At 34.5% G+C, this 19,616-nt stretch overlaps 1 protein-coding gene across 1 annotated transcript in view; it reads left to right on the forward strand.

Annotated features, from left to right (window-relative positions):
- Positions 1-19,616, forward strand: part of LOC103267917 (coiled-coil domain-containing protein 91-like) — a 62,135-nt gene that overhangs the window by 24,378 nt on the left and 18,141 nt on the right. Inside the window, exon 5 of the mRNA XM_008065484.2 lies at positions 18,609-18,767. Coding sequence (XP_008063675.2) covers positions 18,609-18,767 — 159 coding nt within the window. The remainder of the gene's footprint in view (positions 1-18,608; positions 18,768-19,616) is intronic.

The following is a 19,616-nucleotide window of genomic DNA, read 5'->3' on the forward strand; positions in this document are numbered from 1 at the left end:
GAGTGAGACTCCGACTCAGAAAAAAAAAAAACAACTGTGGTACATTCATACATTAAAAAGACAAAAACTATGAATATACTGCCATATAAAAGAATCTCAATAATGTTATATTAAAAGACAGTCACCTAAGCATGCAGTATTAATTTTTAGAATTTTATGATTTTTAAGAATGGGCAAAAATTGTGATAGAAATTAAATTTTTTAAAAGCTAAACATAAAGAAAAAATAATGCTACCCTTATTACCATAGTCATTAACTTAGAAAATTGTGAGAAGGATTTAAAGTTGTACTTTTAAAAGAGAGTCATAGCCTTAAATGTTTATATTAGAAGATAGAAAAGACTAGAAAGTAAAGGGCTACCACTTCCAATTTATTCAGGAAGTTAGGGAAAAACAGAAGAAGAAAATTCAACAAAAATAGAAGAAAATAATAATAAAGGTTATGAAAGAAATTGATGACAGATTGAAAAATTTCAAATAACTGTCAATTTTTGATTTTGTAAGAGACATGGTATACAAATATCTGACAAGATTAATAAATAAGAATAAAAGCTATTAAAAAACATTGTCAGAGGAATGAATAAAGTGACCTAACCTAGATGCCATATAAAGTTTAAAGATGATATAAACCATATGAATAACTTAAATACCAATCCATTATAAAGCTTAGATAGAATGAACTATTACCTAGAAAAATATAAATCCCAGAATTGACTCAAGAAGAATTAGAAATGCTGAACTGTTCTATAGCTGTAAAAGAAACCCTGTCTGTAGTTTAAAAGTGCTCACATATTTGTAAAAAATACTTCTGTCCATAGATGGAACTTAATGTTCTTCCCCTTGAGTGTTGACTAGACTTAGTTATTTCTGTCTTAATAATAGATTATAGAAAGGGAAAAAATGTCAACTTTACACTAGAAAAATCTGACAGATACCATTTTAATGAAATGACTAAGATTAACACTACCAGTACTAAGTTATGTTAATATCACATACCCCATAAATAGAAGACAGTGAGATTCATGCATCATATTGTGATATTCTTCCCTAAAATTCATAACCCCATTCTAATGAGAAAAAGACAAATTCAGATTCTACAAAATAATTGAAAAGTACTCTTCAAAAGTACCAATGTCTGATACCCAAACTAGGTAAATATCCAAGAAAGAAAGAGAAATACTGGTCAATATCCTAGATGAACATAGATGCTAGAATTCTCAACAAGATTCTAGCAAACTAGATCCAATAACACATCTCAAAAATCATCCACCATGACCAAGTAGGCTTCATCCCTGGAATGCAGGGCAGATTCAACATCCGCAAAACCATAAACATAATTAAATACATCAACAGATGTAAAAGCAAAATCCACATGATTATATCATTAGATGTGGAAAAAACTTTTGATAAAATCTAGCATCACTGCTTAATAAAACCCTTTGAACATCTAGGCATGATTTGAACATACCCCAAAGTAATAAGAGCCATCTATGAGAAACCCACAGGCAAAATACTGCTAAAAAGACAGAAATTGGAACCATTTCCCCTGAAACGAACAAGACGAGGATGCCCTCTCTCACCCCTACTGTTCAACATACTATTGGAAGTCCTAGCTATAGCAATCAGACAAGAGAAGGAAGTCAGGGGTATCCAAATAGAAAAAGAGGAAGTTAAGTTATCCCTCTTTGCAGACAACATGATTCTATACCTCGAAACCTCCTTTCACTAATGAAGAACTTTGGCAAAGTCTCAGGGTATAAAATAAATGTGCAAAAGACAGTCGCATACCTATACACCAACAATAAACAAACAGAAACCCAAATGAAAAGCACAATCCCATTCACAATAGCCACAAAAAAAATGAAATACCTTGGCATCTTTCTAACCAGAAAAGTCAAAGACTTTTACAATGAAAACTACATAACACTGCTCAAAGAAATCAAAGATGACACAAAGAAATGGGAAAATTTCCCTGCTCATGGATTGGAAGAATCAGCATTGTTAGAATGTCCATTCTACCCAAGGCAATCTGCAGATTTAACGCAATACCCATTAAATTACTAGCAGCACTCTTCTCAGGCCTAGAAACAACAGGAATTCATATGAGAACATAAACAACCACGAATAACCAAAATAATCGTCAGCAAAAACAAAAAACAAAACAAAACAAAAAAACAGGAGGTATCACATTCCCATACTTTAAACTTTATTATAAAGCTACAATAATTTTTTTTTTTTGAGTTGGAGTCTCACTCTGTCGCCCAGACTGGAGTGCAGTGGCACGCTTCCGTTCACCGCAGCCTTGACCTGCTGGGCTCTGGCAATCCTTCCACTTCAGCCTTCCAAGAAGTTGGAACTACAGGCGCACGCTACCACGCCCGGGTAATTTTTTGATCTATTGTAGAGATGAGGTCTCGCCAAGTTACCCAGGTGGGTCTCGAACCTGCGGACTCAGGCAATCCACTCACCTCGGCCTCCCAAAATGTGTGATTACAGGCTGAGCCACCGAGCCTGGTGTAAAGCTACGGTAATTAAAACAACCTGGTGTTGGTATAAGAACAGGCACACAGACCAATGGAACAGGATAGAGATTCCAGAAGCAAAATCTCAATTTCTCAACCAACTCATTTCAACAAAGCCTCCACCATCAACCACTGGGGAAAGGAGAAAACCTATTCAGTAAATGGTTCTGGGAAAACTGGCTGGCCCATGCAGAAGATTGAAACAAGATTCCTACTTATCACCATACACAAAAATCAACTCTAAATGGTTTAAAGATCTAAACATAAAACCTCTAACCTTAAGAACTTTAGAAAATGCAGGAGACACCCTTATGGAAATTGGAACTGGCAGCCGGTTCCTGATGAAAACCCCAAGTGCCCATGCCATAAGAGATAAGATAGATAAGTGCGGCCTCATCAAACTGACAAGCTTCTGCAAAGCAAAAGAAACCATCAAGGGAGCAGGGAGATAGCCCACAGACTGGGAAAAAATATTTGCCAACTGTATGTCTGACAAAGGCCTAACATCTAGGATCTATAAGGAACTCAAACATGCTGAAAAGAAAAAAAAACAACACTTGTACAAAGTGGGCGAAAGATATGAATAGACACTTCTCAAAATAAGACATACAAATGCCAACAGATGCACGAGAAAATGCTCAGCCTCACTAGTCATCAAAGAAATGCAAATTAAAACCACACTGAGATACCACTTAACTCCAGTCAGAATGATGGCCATCATCGATAACTCAAAACACAACAGATGCTGGAGAGGATGCAGGGGGAAAGGGAACACTTCTGTACTGTTGGTGGGAGTGTAAACTAGTACAACCTCTGTGGAAAACAGTGTGGCAATTCCTAAAAGAGCTAAAAATCAACCTTCCATACCATCCTACAATCCCCCTGCTGGGAATATACCCGGAGGAACTCAAATCACTCTATGAAAAAGATATTTGTGCATGCATGTTTATTGCAGCATTATTCACAACATCAATGACACAGGACCAACCATGCTGCCCATCAAAAGAGGACTGGATAAAGAAAAGGTGATACATATACATGATGGAATATGATGAGGCCATAAAGAAGGACAAAATTATGAACTTCACAGCACTTTGGATGGACTTAGAGTCTATGATACTGAGTGATCTATCACAGAAACAAAGACCTGAATACCTCATGTTTTCACTTATAAGGAGATTTTGAACTCTTATCATAATACTATAAGAAAGGGATTGGCAGTAGTTGGAAACTACTGGGAGAGGGTGTGGGGGGTGGGATTGGCAGTAGTGGGAAACTGCCAGGGGAGGTGGGCATACCTCATCAGCAAGGGTACCCGCATAATGAACATTTGTATACCTAACCCTGAATTGTACCCCACATCTTTAAAATTAAACAAAATTTTTTTAAGTACCAATGTCATGAAAAATAAAGACTGAAAAACTTTCATGGATTAGAGGAGATTAGTGAGACATGAATCTAAATGTAATGTTTTACTGTATATAAATTCTGGAACAGAAAAGGAGCATTAGTAGAAAAAAACAGTAAAATGCAAATAAAATCTATATTGTATTTAGTAGTCTTATATGGTAACTCGATAAACATGCTGTAAGTCTGTAAGATGTTATTATTAGGGCAAGCTAGATGAAGGGTGTATGGAAATTCTTGTGCTATCTGTGCAACTTTTCTGTAAATCTAAATTTATTTCATAATAAGTTTAGATTTTAAAAACACACATCTAGTTTAAAGAGTATATGTAAAGTATTCATTTATAATATTACTTTACTTTCTCCCGAAATTCCACTGAAACGAAGTCCTAAGCTAGTAGAAGTGGAGGTGGCTAAGAAGACCAATATACCTTGTAGGAACTCCAAAAGACTTACTGTTTAGCAGCAATAGATACCTCTGGAAGTGGGAATAAAGATGAGGTGGCCAGTAAAAGGAAAGTTTGGAAATCTGTTTAATAAACAGTTATAGTCCCAGTTATCATTTTCAAACCTGACAGAAGACTAGGGAGATTGCAGGATCGTACGGAAGGTCGATTTTTAGATCTTTTAGGAATTACCACGCTGTTTTCCACAGACGTTGTACTAGTTTACACTCCCACCAGAGATCACCAAGCATAGTTGAAGGTATAGGTGCTGTACTGAAAATCGAGCTTGGAAGGAACATAAGGAAACATTTTCATGGTGCTTATTAAGATCCTTAGCCTTTTTCTTTTATCCCCCATCCCAGCTCTCAGATTGCTGACAGCAAACAGAAAATGGGAAGATTCTTTTATGAGGAATCTGAACAGCCCAAGATAAAAGACCTAAATATATTGGTATTAGAAATTGCCCCAAGGAAACTACCTAACCCGTTTACGCTTTTATTAAGAGCACAGTCCACAAGCCACAGCTTCAAATACAGAGGTGTTCCTCATCTTTTTAGTGCTTCTACTCTTTAGACATGAGCAGTAGTCATGTCTGGACATATAACTTCCCATGAAAATCAGATAATTAAAAATTTTGTGGAGATATATATATATGTATAAAGTAAAAAGGTCATTAATTTCCTCAGAGATAAGAGATTATGCATCTGTGAAATGAGAATGCTATTTTTAAAGCAAAAGAACAAGGTTAGAAATTAAAAATATGATAGAGTAAAAAAAAAAAAAGCAAAAGTCAGAAGATAAAGTTATAGACATCATCCAGAGAAAAGAGTAAAAATACAAAAAAAGAAAGGGAAATAGGAGTGAAAAGATCAGAAAATCAGGCAATTCAGAAAGGTTTTTTTTAGCTTAATCCCATGATTTTGAGCAATTAATAAAATGCAATGTAGGAAATCATAATATTATATTATCTTATTACTATTTTAAAAATAAGTCTGTAATTAAAGAACATGAATTTCTAAATTGTAAGTCGTGAGTTTCTAGATAGGCCTATAACTAAGTTCTTTGTTGAAATTTTTGAGAAACAGACAAATAAGATACAGAAAATTTATCTTAGATGGGTAAATATGCACATATTGATGAATTAAGATGTAATCAGTCTTCTCAGCAAACTATAAAATTCCACAAATATTTTGAACCTGGAAATTCATAGTTGGCCAAACAAACAGTTATGTATGAGGGTAGAATAAAGGCATTTTCAGACAGACTAGATATCAAAACTTTTACTTCCCATATGCTTTTTCTTGGGAACCTCCTTAAGAAAATACACCAAAGCAGAGGGTAAACCGAGGACAACCAATCCAGTTTGGAGATGTGTCCAGTAGATACAGCTCCAAGATGATAAACAGAATGTTTGATAGCTTTGTACATATTGAGGGACAACTAGAGGAGAATTTGGGAATTAATTCATAATAAATATTTATTCAGGTCATTATAATGTGACTAAAATGACATTGTATCATTTCTGAGCCCATATCTCCAGAGGCTTTACTAGCTTTCTCACTGTTTGTTTTGCAATCTTGTCCAGCTTCCATGTGAAAAATCCTAAACTAGTCTGCTGGAGATTGGAGGAAAAGATAAGCTCTCCTATCTGAGGCCATTCTAGTAGTAGCCATTCACACTAGCCCCAGCAACTGATTGCAAATACATGAAAGAGTTCAACCAAGATCAAAAGAATTCCACAACTGAGCCCATTCCAGATTGCCAACTTGCAGATCATGACCTAAATCAGAGATTGGCAGATTTACTTTTTCTGTAAAGGGCCAAATAAATGTTTTAGGCTTTATGGACCAAAAAGCTTAATTGAGACGATTATGGAGGTGTTTATATAACGAGAAAAAACAAATATTAACTTTTTAATTAATGAAATTTAAAATATAGTAGTAATAGAGTATAATTTTTAATGTCGATTTAATGAAAAGAATAAACTTCTCCTTTGGAGGAAAACATTTGCTTAATTTGGGGAATAACATTTGTAATTCAAAGTTAGTTATCCCTATTATTAAAGTATTTGCAAATACTCACTGGATGGCTATTAATGTTGGTCTATAATGACATTCTACGTATTTAATCTTTAAAAATGACTTTTCACAAATGATATCAATCAATGAACATATGATAATGACTTAGTATATTCATCACTTGGGAGACATTTATAGAATTCTGTTAGATTCTCTTAATATTTTGCACTTAGCATGTCATTATAGTACATATTAATTACTTCCAATTGAAGATTAGATGAAAGTTTCACAATTTTACAGTAAGTGGATTTTAAAATATAGACATTTCCTTTGCACTTGCATCTATCTCTGAAAAACACCTCTGGCATTGTAGTTTGAGCTTATAAATTTGTGTGGAAATGGATGTCTTGCTCTTTAACTGTTGAGGCACAGGAAGTGTATAAAGAAGCTTGACTTTGTGATTCAACCAGTGTTGAGTGTAGTTCAGATGGCTAAATCATGGAATACATCTTGCATGTAATTGTTATTTTACCATGTAATTTTTAATTGAATTCATTAAGAAACGTTACTGTGTAAAAAAAAAAAAGAGAGAGAGAGAAAGAAAAGCTGATTTCTAAAGGCATTCATTGTTTGGTAATTGTGGTTCTTATTGTTCAGAAAAAGTTTCAGTCTCAGTACTGAGCTCAGAAAATCACAACAAATCTTTGCACTGCTAAGTCATTGAACTGCTGTGTAATACTGGCAAGTCAGGATATTCAGCTTGAATTTCTGACAAAAATTCATTGAACTGACATGTTTTAGTCCACACATACAAAGAAAGTTCCCTGTTGATACTACTCATTTAGTAGCACATAATAGGTTAAAATTGTTTTGTTTTTTCAAAATACTTGCTGATGAATAACCATGAGTTTTAAATAATTTACTTTTTTGTCAATTTTATACATTTGTCCATCTAAGTCTTCTTTTATTACACACCTATTTTTTACTGTCATCAATTGTAGCACATCTTAACAGATTCCATATCAGGTTATACTGAATTCAAGTTCTTCGACTTCCTCAATAGTCCTCAAAAATAGACTATTTGTAGAAGTTGTTCCATGCAGACTATTCGTAGAGCTTAAGTCTTTAACAACCTCAAACTTGGCATTGATTCCTGAAATAAACAATTGGCAGTTCGGCAGTATCAGTAACATCTGACTCATGAAGAGCCAAGGAAAACTACTCAGAATCACTTGTCTTTTTAATTGACTATTGATTTTGCTACCAGTGCCCTTATTTCTTAAGCAGATGTTATCACAAAAGGTCTTTTTCTCCCCTAAGGGAACATTTGTCTGTCTGCTATTAAGTACAATTTTAAAAACTCACCATCAGTATATGACCCACTTGGAGACTTAATTTGGCTGCTGTGTGTGTGTGTGTGAAGAAATTCTGTTGTCTTACCTGTACAATGTCTACTTGTATACCTAATCCTGAATTGTAACCCAAATCTTTAAATAAAATATATATTAAAAAGAGATAATGCATTTAAAATTTTTAATGTTTCTGTTTTCCTGGTAGTTGGGAATATTATAATAAGTGCTAAGCCTGATGCTTAGTAACATTAACATATATTCATGCTTTTAGCACAATTATCATATGATCTCATTGTGTAATAAAGAGCTTTTCACCATCTAATTAAATAACAAAATAATCACATTCCACTATGTTTTAAAAGTACAACAGAGTTCTCTTTTCTTGTTTTGGCATAATAGACATGCAGTGGAATAAAAAAATGTTACAGCACAATAATATTCATAGTACTTAAATAGAGTCATAACTGCGTCACTCATTTGTGATACACCAAACAGCAGTATGATTGGATGGGAGTCATGTCATGAAATATTATTCTCTTTTTCTTCAACCTTTTAAAAATGTAAAAACCATAAACCATTATGATCTAGTGAGTTGTATAAAAACAGGCAACAGACCATATTTGGCTTATTGGTGGTAGTTTACTGATCTCCAATCTACATAAATATTTGTTGTTTTAAGCCACTAAATTTTAAGTTTATTATTATATGGCAAAAACTAATATGTTAACTATAGATTTATGCAGAATTGTAAACCATCTAAACTGAGATTATAGGGGATCTAAAAATATCTGTCTTAAGTTTTGTAATGGTTCTAAGAAATAAAATAAATTCCCCATCTTCCATACTGAAAGGTAAAAAAATAATACATAAAATTGTAAAATTAGCATAAGAATGTTATTTAGAAATATTGAGAGAACATAAAATGAATAGAAAGAGGTATGGTCGTTTCTTCTGAGAACTGAGAAACTGTTGAGGATGGAATTCATAATGGTCACACAGGGACTTCAGCATTACTGGTACTGTTCTAATTCTTACACTGTTGAGGGATACATGGCATGTGTGTTATTTTTTATACCTTATTCTAAATGTTATTTTTTATTTTACATGTACTAATATTTAATATAATTTTTAAGAATTTAGTTAATATTTTATTCAGAGGAATAAAAGTACTGATTGATTTTTATCTGACTTGGAAGCCAACCTTAATTCACTGCCTTCCTTCGTTTGTAATGTTTACTATGACCTTGAGAAAATCATTCTCCTAATCATATGAATAAATCTGCAGGGATAAAACTTAGGATGCATGAACACACACCAAGAAAGGAGAAAACCCCTAGATTTCTTCATAAGTAACTGTCAAAGTATTTATGAAAATATTTTAGGTATTTTTTCTAACTGTGGTTTATATTATACTTTTAAGATACATAATATATCTATTAAAATCTTTAGAGGGTTACGTTGTGAGATTTATCGATAGAGTTTACAGATGGGCTTTCAATTCCTTCCCTGTAATTAACTGTTAACTTTAGTTGAAAACAGTACAGAACAACTTAAAAATTATGTGTGTTGCAGGAAAAAAATGATTGCATAATATTGTGTATTACCACATCATTTTTAACCTCTAGGAGTTTAAAAATGAGACAAAATTTTTAAAGAACAGTTTCACATATTCTTTGAGTAAATTAGAAGTAATTTGTTTTTGTCAACACTCACGAGGAAACTTTGAACTTGAAAGTCCTTCTACAGATATAATACACATTGTATATTGCAATTAGTATGGTAATTGTAAAATATTTAGAGTAAGAGTTATCTGTTCTACAACATAAACGGTTGGTTCAGTAGTCAATTTTTTTCCATTGTTCATTGTTGAATCACTTGCATATTTATGGTAGTATCTATTTTTTTTAGATCAGCTCAACAAATATTCAGTATCTACTGTTTGATAGGAATTCTGTTGGACTTTGGGAATACATTAATGAGAAAACAAGCATATTTTATTCCTTCATGACTCTAATTTGCTAATAGGGAAAACAAACATTTATCAAATAAACACACATATAAATGCAAATGTGCAATTGTGATAAATGCAAACAATAAGAGATGCTCTAGGAAAGGCTTCTCCAAGGAAGTGAAAATCAGGTTGAGATCTGAAAAATGAGAAAGCATCTTTAAATGAAGATAGGTAGGGCACTGCGTTCCATTGTGCGAGAATGTGTGCCTGCTGAGGCCCTGAGCCAGAGGAAGCATGGCACAGAGAAGGACCAAGAGGATTGCAGTTCAGGCTGCAGCATAGAGATTATGGTTCACAGTGGTGTGCAAAGTGAGGCTAGAGAGGTAAGTTGTGATCACACACACTGTGATCAACCATTAGCATTTTTCCTTATCATGTGAATATAACTGATTTTTAAAACCCCTGTACATGTATTAGTAGACATATTATTTGTAATTTTTCCAGAGATTCACTGTGAAATTCATCAAAGTATGTTTATCTGTTTCAATAACTAGGCATATAATCTCCTAAATCTTTTAGCTCACTTAGGAAACTACATGGAATAACTTCAATTTGAAATTTAGATTTGAAAAGTATTCATGCTGGTCTTCTACAAAAACAGATCATCGGTTTAAACAGGGAGAAGGCAAACCTAGCCCTGGATAGATACACTCATGTTTGGTATATTGTTTCTAACATGCATAAAAAAGAACCAAGAAAGAGGTGTCTCTGGAGGAGTTTGTTAAAAAGTTTATGTTCATGTCTTAGAATTTGTTTTATCACTTAAGAGGATATATAAAAGTCTCTACAGACTAGTTTTATTGGAGCAATAAAAGTTAATATCATGCCTACACTAGTTACTTCTTTGATTGTTTGGTTAATTGGCTGTTCTTAAATGGTTAACTCCTCCCTTCCCTCCCTTCTTCTGTTTTGATTCATTCAGTATGTCCTGCTAATTTTTCTTCATGACACTCTTAATATCAGTTAAATCTTACCCATTCACCTCAATTAACCATGTCTCTTGCCTGAACTATTGTAGCAGTTTCTTAATTGGTCTCCTTGACTATAGTTTTATTCCCCACAAATCCATCTTTCAGTACCACAGAATATCATGACCAATATATAAATCACATCAGCCCATGATACTCTTCAGTGACACGCTACCATATACAAGATAGAGTCCAAAATATTTAACAAGAGCATTTAGATTTATTGAACCCTTCTTGTGTACCTGGCACAGTTCTAAGTATTTTACATAGACTAACTCAGTTAATTATCACAGCTACCTATATTGGAAGATACTATTATTAGTCGTTTTACAAATGAGAAAACTGAAGCATATGATATCCAGACATATGACACACAAAAACTATACATTATCTCTCTGTTGCTTACCCCATCAGCCATATCTCTGACCACTCTCTGCCTTTTACTTTGTGCTTTTTTGATACTAAAATACCTGTATTTTGTACTTCCACTATCACAGAGTGCTCATGCCCCAGTGCTTTTCTTATCCTTTTCTCAGTCCTCCTTTCACTGTAATTGAGTAATTTCAGATTCTGAGGAATACAAGCATAGCCTATTCCCTTAACATTCTTTCAGAATCCTTATACTTTCCATTTTCATAGGTATCTTTCTTCCATAATACCCTGTACCTCTATCATGACATTTACCATATTTCGTTAAGATAACATCTGCTTATTTGTGTTCCCAAATAAATATGCATCTCTTAGAGTGTAAAGATTAAACCTGTTTACAGAATGTATACCCCACCCTCTCTAGAGAAGAGTTTGTCCCATTTCTTGCCCCATGGTTAAATCCAATTAAAATTATATTCAATAATTTTTTTAAAAAAAGTCTGTTGGCCTGCTGCTGTAGTTTGAATGTTCCCTCCAAAATTCATGTTGACATTTAATTACAGCCAGGCTCAGTGGCTCAGCCTGTAATCGCAGCACTTTGGGAGGCCGAGGTGAGTGGATAGCCTGAGCCCGCAGGTTCAAGAACAGCCCAGGCAACTTGGCGAGACCTTGTCTCTACAATAAATTAAAAATTAGCCAAGCATGGTAGCATGTGCCTGTAGTTCCAACTACTTGGGAGGCTAAGGTGGAAGTGTCGCTGGACCCCAGACCTTGAGTGTGCCATTGCACTCTAGCCTGAGCAATAGAGTGAGACTACAACTCAAAAATAAAGAAATTTAATTACCATCATGATGGTATTAAGAGATGGAACCTTTGAGAGGTGATTAGGTCATGAAGGCTGTGCTCTCGTCAGTGGATTAATACCATTATCTCAAGAGTGGGTTAGTTACTATGGGGGCGGGCTCCTGATCAAAGGATAGATTCAGCTCCCATTTTCTTTCTGTCTGGAATGTCCTTGCCCTTTCTTGCTCTTTTTTGTAATTTGATATATTCCATTGTGTTATGACACAGCAAGAAGGCCCTCTAACAGATCTGACCCCTTGATCTTGTACTTTCCAGACTATAGAACTATGAACCAAATACTTTTTTATCTATGTAAATTACCCAGTCTGTAGTATTCTGTGATAGCAGCAGAAAATTGAGTAGGATACCTACTCAGTAATACCTATGAATGTAGACAAATAGTTATTAAAAAGTTACGTTTCTGATTATATAGGCTTATTTCATTTGGGGAGTTACTTGTTCCAAACACTAAAATGGCACTTACTTTCCTAGTGTTTTAGCTAAAAAGCTACATTTATTACCCTCAAATCACTCTACGCTTAATCCTGAATGATTAGTTGTTCTATATATTAAAATTTAGAAAGAATGAAAGTTTGGACAGTCCAGAACATTTTCTCCCAACTTTAAATGAAACTGTTCGATTTGTACATTGGCATAACAAACATAGATACAAATTGCTAGCATATGTGCCCTAAATTAGACTTGCTGGGTATAGACACAGGATGATACTAATAATGCCTATGTAGGAAGGGAATGAAAATCTGTTCTTTGTTTAGACCGTTGTTTAAATTCAGAGTTAGCAACCTTTGAGAGATGTTGTCCTAAAGATTCAACCTATTTACTATTGACATATAATTTGGAGTGGGGCAAGCATGGCTATATGTATGGGATTAATAAAAATTCTGCTGACTCATGTAAAGACCATACTATGAGGCAAGAAGAGCAACCAGTTCACGTGTTGTTATTGATAACTCTTTACTGGAGTTGCTGACATTGACTTTGAGCCTTCAGGCTCCCTACTACCTCATCCCAGCCTTCCTTTGTTTCTACTTTTCCCACAACAACCCCCACCTGTAGCCAGAAGCTTCAATCATATACTCGGGTTTTATCTTTGCATTCTTATACCAAATGCCACATAAGCATTTATTCCTAAATAGCAGTCAACATGACATACTTATACCAGTCTCTCAGTGTTCTTCCTCATGCCTCTGCATACAAAACACCTGTTAAATCTCAGGTCCGAGCCCACCTCTTTTTTTAAGCTTTTTTTGACCATTGCAGACATCATGGTATTTCCTTCTTGTAACTCAAATTAATATGGCCATCACTCATTAACTAGAATGCTTTTTGAGATCTCTTTGGGTATACTGCTAATTAAGTTTCTGTGTGTTTATGTTTTGTTTTCACAAGTAAACTCTAAACTCATCAAGAGAAGGACAAGAAAAGCCTTCAATATCTGGGACTTTACACATAATAGGTATTTAGGAAATATTTGACAAATGAGTTACAGGAGCAGAGTTCTCTACCAATGTCAAACAAGAATTCTGATTAACATGTGATATCTGATCTTTGCCTCTCTAGTATATCAGTCATTTTCTATGGGACATTTCCACAACCACATGCAATTTAAAATAATACATAATTAGATAATATGCATGCATCATGTGTAGAAACAAAAAATAAGTAAAATATGCACTTGCTCCAGAAAATTAAACAACCACATGATACTGTGGTTTACAACCCACAGACCAGAATTGAGTTTGGTTGCTGATATTTATTTCCTGTAAATAATTCAACTATGTTTACAATCCTTAACAAAATTACACTGATAAAGAGCAAACAACCACAGACCTTTATTGGTTCATGATCTTGTGATTACTGAAATGTATGGTAGATTTGAAGGATGCTAAAGCATAACTATACTTTTAAGTAATAAAGATACTATAAAATCTTGTACAAAATATCACATAAGCTCACAGGCCTGAGTGATATTCAATATGACCTGCTTAATCATAGCAGTGTATTTTTATTTTTTTTTGAGTTGGAGTCTCACTCTGTCACCCAAACTGGAGTGCAGTGGCCACTCCTGGCCACCGCAGCCTCGACTTGCTGGGCTCCGGCAATCCTTCCACCTCAGCCTTCCAAGTAGCTGAAACTACAGGCGTGCGCTACTATGCCTGGCTAATTTTTTTGATTTATTGTAGAGATGAGGTCTTGCCAAGTTGCCCAGGCGGGTCTCGAACCCGTGGGCTCAGGCATTCCACTCACCTCAGCCTCCCAAAGGCATGAAATTACAGGCTGAGCCACCGAGCCCGGCTTATAGCAGTGTAAAAACCATTTCTTGTCATTCATGTTTTAAAAACAAGTGTATAGGACTCTACATTTAAAAACTAGTTATATAATCATTTGGATATGATATTTCTACATATATTTTAGATGATGAGAGTATTCAGCACATGAAAAGAAATACAACAGATCTGTTTTAATCAATATACCATAACATATATGCAATTGATTTTTTTCCATCTAAATTCTTTACCTTAGGATAATGTTTCTCAACTGGAAGCCACCTAATGGGTAAATACCAGGTATGCTGTTTAACACATGATGCTTCCTTACAGCAAAAAATTGTTAATAGCGTCAAGGTTGAAAAAAATCCTGCCTTAGATAATGTACCATGTTCCAATGGTGCTGCCATCACTAAAATACTCTGGAAAATATTGTTTCAAAATTAGCTATTTGAATGTACTTACTGGTGGCAGTTCTTCATTCCTTGCAAGCTATGCTTTATTTTAGATTAATTCACATGACATGGGAATATAGTTCATTTATGGAGCCAGCAAAAGTTGCAGACAGATATTCACAGTCACTTGCATACATGCAAACAAAATTTGATAATCTATTCTAATTCAGAATTTTGTATGAATATAAAATGGAAGGAGAAAACTTTATTTTTGTATCATATTCAAAGGAATTGTTTATTGACAAATACTGTTTCAGTATAGAGTTCACAACCTTGACTGTCTCCTAACTCCCAGTTGGGTAGTGAGAATCAAGGGTAACTTTGTCCTGTAAGTGGTACTTTGCCAGTTCAAAATGAGGAAAGGAAGATTCTCAAAAATTTGAACTAAGCAGGTAATACAAACACTCATCTCCCCCCAAAAAAGATCAAATGAAGAAAATTAGTTAACTCTTCATGTTTTTTCTGGATGTAGCCATTTTTTAAAATTGAAACTGTTTTCAATCAGACAGACCTGGTCAAATTTACTGATATATTCCTTGTTAGATAGAAAGTCTTATTGTTATGGTCCAAGTAACACTCGGCTGCTCCCCTTGATACCAGTAAATCAAAGGGGCAGGGAACTGGTAGAGAGAAGTTTATTTCTGAGTTCGAATCCAGGGAGCAGAACCAGACTCAAGGTCTTTCAAAATGGTTCTACTCACCCTCTAGGCTTTTACAGTTCACTTTTATAGTCCAGAGTTGTCGGTACCTGTACATTAGCCGTGTGACCAGCAGAGCATTGTATAGAACTTGAGTTTTCAGCCTCATTTATCAATAGTGACATTCTTCTGTCCAGACTTCCTGGTGCCAGGTATCAGAGGTATCCCATAGCTTTCATCAGTAGGGCCTGGCAGAAGTGTCAGTCAAGCTTGTCGTAGGGTAATGGGCCTAAGACATCATGCATTACACAAAAGTTATACAAATCACAAAGGTTACTATTACATTGATACAAAAGTTATGTAATTCACAAGACTTACAATCACACTGATACTATATTATTCAAACTTATAACCACACAGAAAAAGGGAGTAAAAGGAAAAGATTTGCATCTTTCAGTTGATGGGGCATAGACTACAGGGAAGTCAACGATCCCCTGAAACTACTCACTGGGAGGGCTTAGGAGATGAGGACAAGCACAACTTTTATTAGCTCTCAGGAATGTACAGGAGCACTTGTGTCCTGGCCATGCCCTTCTCTGGGACTATGACAATATGGACAGACATTAGAAGGTCTCTATCATTGTCTGCAGTTTTGAAGTTTCAGAAAGCACTGAAAACTAAGGATTTTTGTAACTCATTTGTTGGTAAAACCTGACCTGAACTATTGTGAAGCTATTTATACTTTTAATATACCCACATAGTGTGAACATTTGTATTCTTCACTACAGAATTATTAATGTGTTGATTTCAGAGAGCTTGGTTTATGTAATATGTTTTACCTTTCTAAATCTGAAAAACTAAATTCTAAATTTTTAAGTATGAAGTCAGTAAGAATTATAATAGCAGATACTTTTATTTTGAATAATATTATTCTCATCTTTAAAAAAATTAGAATAGTTTTTCAACTTTAGTCTTTAAATAACTATGGAAATTACTTTTTTCTATTATTTTATCAATGGAACTAAATTTTAATGTACTCAGTGATTAAAAATGAGATAGTAACAATTTTCAAAGACTTTCAGAGTTAATCCTATATATTAGGAAGGGAATCCAAAAAATGGTGAGTATACTAGTAGAAAAGGGGAAGATGATGTTGCAGGAGTTTTAAACTCCATTGTTAGCTTAAACCAGCAACCTTGGATTCTTGTCCCATAACCAAAAAGATTAAGGAACGTGGACACCAAAAGGATGAATGAAAGAAGGAATTTACTAAGCAACAAAGCTCTCTAGAAAAAGGGGGGGGCCGAAATGAGTAACCCGGTGCTAGGAGGTTTTTTTGTGTTTTTTAACTTATCTTTTCTGGGAGCATTTCTCTCATTTACGTCTCATCTGCCCCTTACTTCCTGAAACCCAGCTCTTATTGCACATGAGTGACCTTGACCAAAGTTACTCCATCTTGAATATTATCCATAAGTACCACAGAAAAGTCCACTCAAAGGGGGGTAAAACCTCAATGCTAATGCTATATTAAGCTATTGTGCCTGCATTTAAGCAGCAAAAAGTCCCTTTGAACAGTACATCTTGAATTGAGAGGATGTTCTTAACCACATTAACTACATTTTTCAGCCAACATTATATAATAGGGTGGCTCAGGGGACACTCCTACAGGTATTAAGTTTCCTTGAGACTACCCCTCTCTCTCTCTCTGCCTAACCAGCTTCTATCTCCTCTCTCAATGACATGATCAACACATGACAGAAGAAAACTTGTATATTGCTAATATTCCTATGAACTAAATGATCAACATCACATAATGATCTTTTAAAAATACAGAATAAAATTAGATACCATTCTCCCCAAATAAGCAAAGATTCTAAAAACTGATTAATGTAAATGGTATCAAGGATGCAAGAAAATGGCCTCCCTCATGGACTACTTATGGGAAAAATGTGTTTAAAAATGTCAAAAGCTATGTGGGGTTTATATCCTGTGGCTAAAATGATTTCACTTTTTGAATTGGCCCTAAGAAAATATCTAAGATGTACCACAAGGACATAGATATGAATGTTCATCACTGCTTTATTTTATTAAAAACTACCAAAATATCCATGAGTTTGGCCTTGTAATGTAATTGAAATTATATGAGAAAAATATGTAAAGAATTAAGAAAATATTCAAAATGTATTTTAAGTGACGAATACCAGTTAGAAAATAGTGTGTATAATTTACATCCCATCTTCTTTGTATCCAAGTGTGTATATATGAGTATGTTGCTTAATTTTTATATTTTTGTATTTTCAATTTTTTATAGTAAGTATAATTAAGATAGAGAATCCTTGATATTATTTTAAATTTTCTAGGTTACACATACATATCTAAACTTAATTGGGAAATAGCAAAAACATATATAAGCATCACAAAATGGAGACTTCAAGAATAAAAATTGAAGAAAATATTTTGAGAAAAGTCATTTTCTAATTGATTGCCTTGCTGTCCAATTAAAAAAAAAACAAAGGATGGTACCTACAAAAATAGATGGAAGTGAAAGAATTTCATTTGTGGCATTCATTCTAACACATGAAACGTTATTTTAGCAGAAAATACTGCTACTTCTCGGGAAGTGGTTGTTGTGGTTGTTGTTCTTCCCAGAATTTTAGTCTTTTTTCCTCTCTGTCTGCAATTCTAAACTCTCTTTGGTACCTGATTAATATTTTAATAAAATGAAGAGTATCATTTTCCACCCTACATCTCTCATTTCAAATATTAGCACACAGGGTGGAATTTTGGCCTCTTATTCATGGTGTCCAGCTCTCAACATCTTAACCTGGCAAGAGGACAAACTAGCTGTAAATCTTACCACCCAGACCACACTTGATTATTGTATGATGGCAAAATTAAACGTGAATAAAACAGCTAGAGCATTAGGGTGTTCTTGGAAGAATAAACACAACTTGGAAGTCTTATGTGGATAGTGCAAAATACAGGAAGGCAATGAATCATGTAAACATCAAATGAAAGGTTGGTAAGGAAGCCATGGGAGTCTGTCAGGCGCTCCCTGCAGTAAATGTCTTATTCCATTCCCTTTCCCTTTCACTCAGTTTAGGAAAGGGAGTTCTGTGAAATCTCTAACAGATCCCAAAAGATTTTGTAAGTTTTAATTCCTGTTTAAAGAAACACTTTGAATAGAATGAGCTGTAATCCATTGAAGAGGATTTCTAGTTTATATAAAATGGATGCAAAGTTGTCATGGTACATGCATACCTCCCTGACTTTTTTCGTCCTCCCACAAACAGGAAACTGTTAAGGCAGCATTAGCGGAAGAGCAGAAGCGAAGTGAAAAGGCTGTGGAAGAAGCAGTGAAAAGAACAAGAGATGAATTGATAGAGTATATAAAAGAACAGAAAAGGGTAAGTATCTCCCGAAGAGTTTTTATTTGTTCTTCCATAAGCTCAGTCAGTGGCTTCCATACAATAACATGGAATTGTAAAATATTTAAAATGTCCTTTGTCATCTAATTTAGGAATCTACATCTAAAATTATTTTTCTAATATAAATATGTACTCTGATAGTTATGTCTATAATCATAAATCCCATCTGACAACAACAAAAAAAGAATCATTTCTTGCTAGGCTCCTAGAAATGACCTATGGCATTTCCATTTAAAGTTACTCACAAAGATATTAGCCAGTTCTAGATTTGTAGAGAGGTTTTTGCCATACATTTGTTCATTTTTAAATTTGAAGAAATGTGCATATATCCTTTAAGCTTTCTGACTGTATTAACACCATTTTGGTTCTAATGGACTTCATTACGTTTAGCAAATTAAGGCTTTCCTGCCATAGTCCCATTTTAGAAACATAACTCAAAATATATTTGTCAGAATTCAGAATGAAATGACTACCATTTCAGTATAATAAATATCATTTGGGTCCAATGTGGTTTTATTAACATTTGAGTCTGAATAGTAGCTTAAAATAATGAATCAAACTTGGTTTGTTGTTTTTGCAAATCTTTAGTATCCTTAAGTAATATGCAAGATAAGAAACTTTAATATGAGATATTTACTGTAATCTTCTCTGTAATCATATTATTATCTAGTCTATAAGTTACATAATAAAATTTCTCTCACACAGTGTTTTAGTATTTTTTTTTGAGTTGGGAGTCCCACTCTGTCGCCCAGACTGGAGTGCAGTGGCCGCTCCTGGCCACCGCAGCCTCAACTTGCTGGGCTCCGGCGATCCTTCCACCTCAGCCTTCCGAGTAGCCGGAATTACAGGCGCGCGCTACCATGCCCGGCTGAT

The sequence above is a fragment of the Carlito syrichta genome, unplaced genomic scaffold (genome assembly GCF_000164805.1).
Source record: "Carlito syrichta isolate Samal-C Ts95f unplaced genomic scaffold, Tarsius_syrichta-2.0.1 Scaffold308561, whole genome shotgun sequence".
In the NCBI taxonomy this organism is placed as follows: domain Eukaryota; kingdom Metazoa; phylum Chordata; class Mammalia; order Primates; family Tarsiidae; genus Carlito; species Carlito syrichta.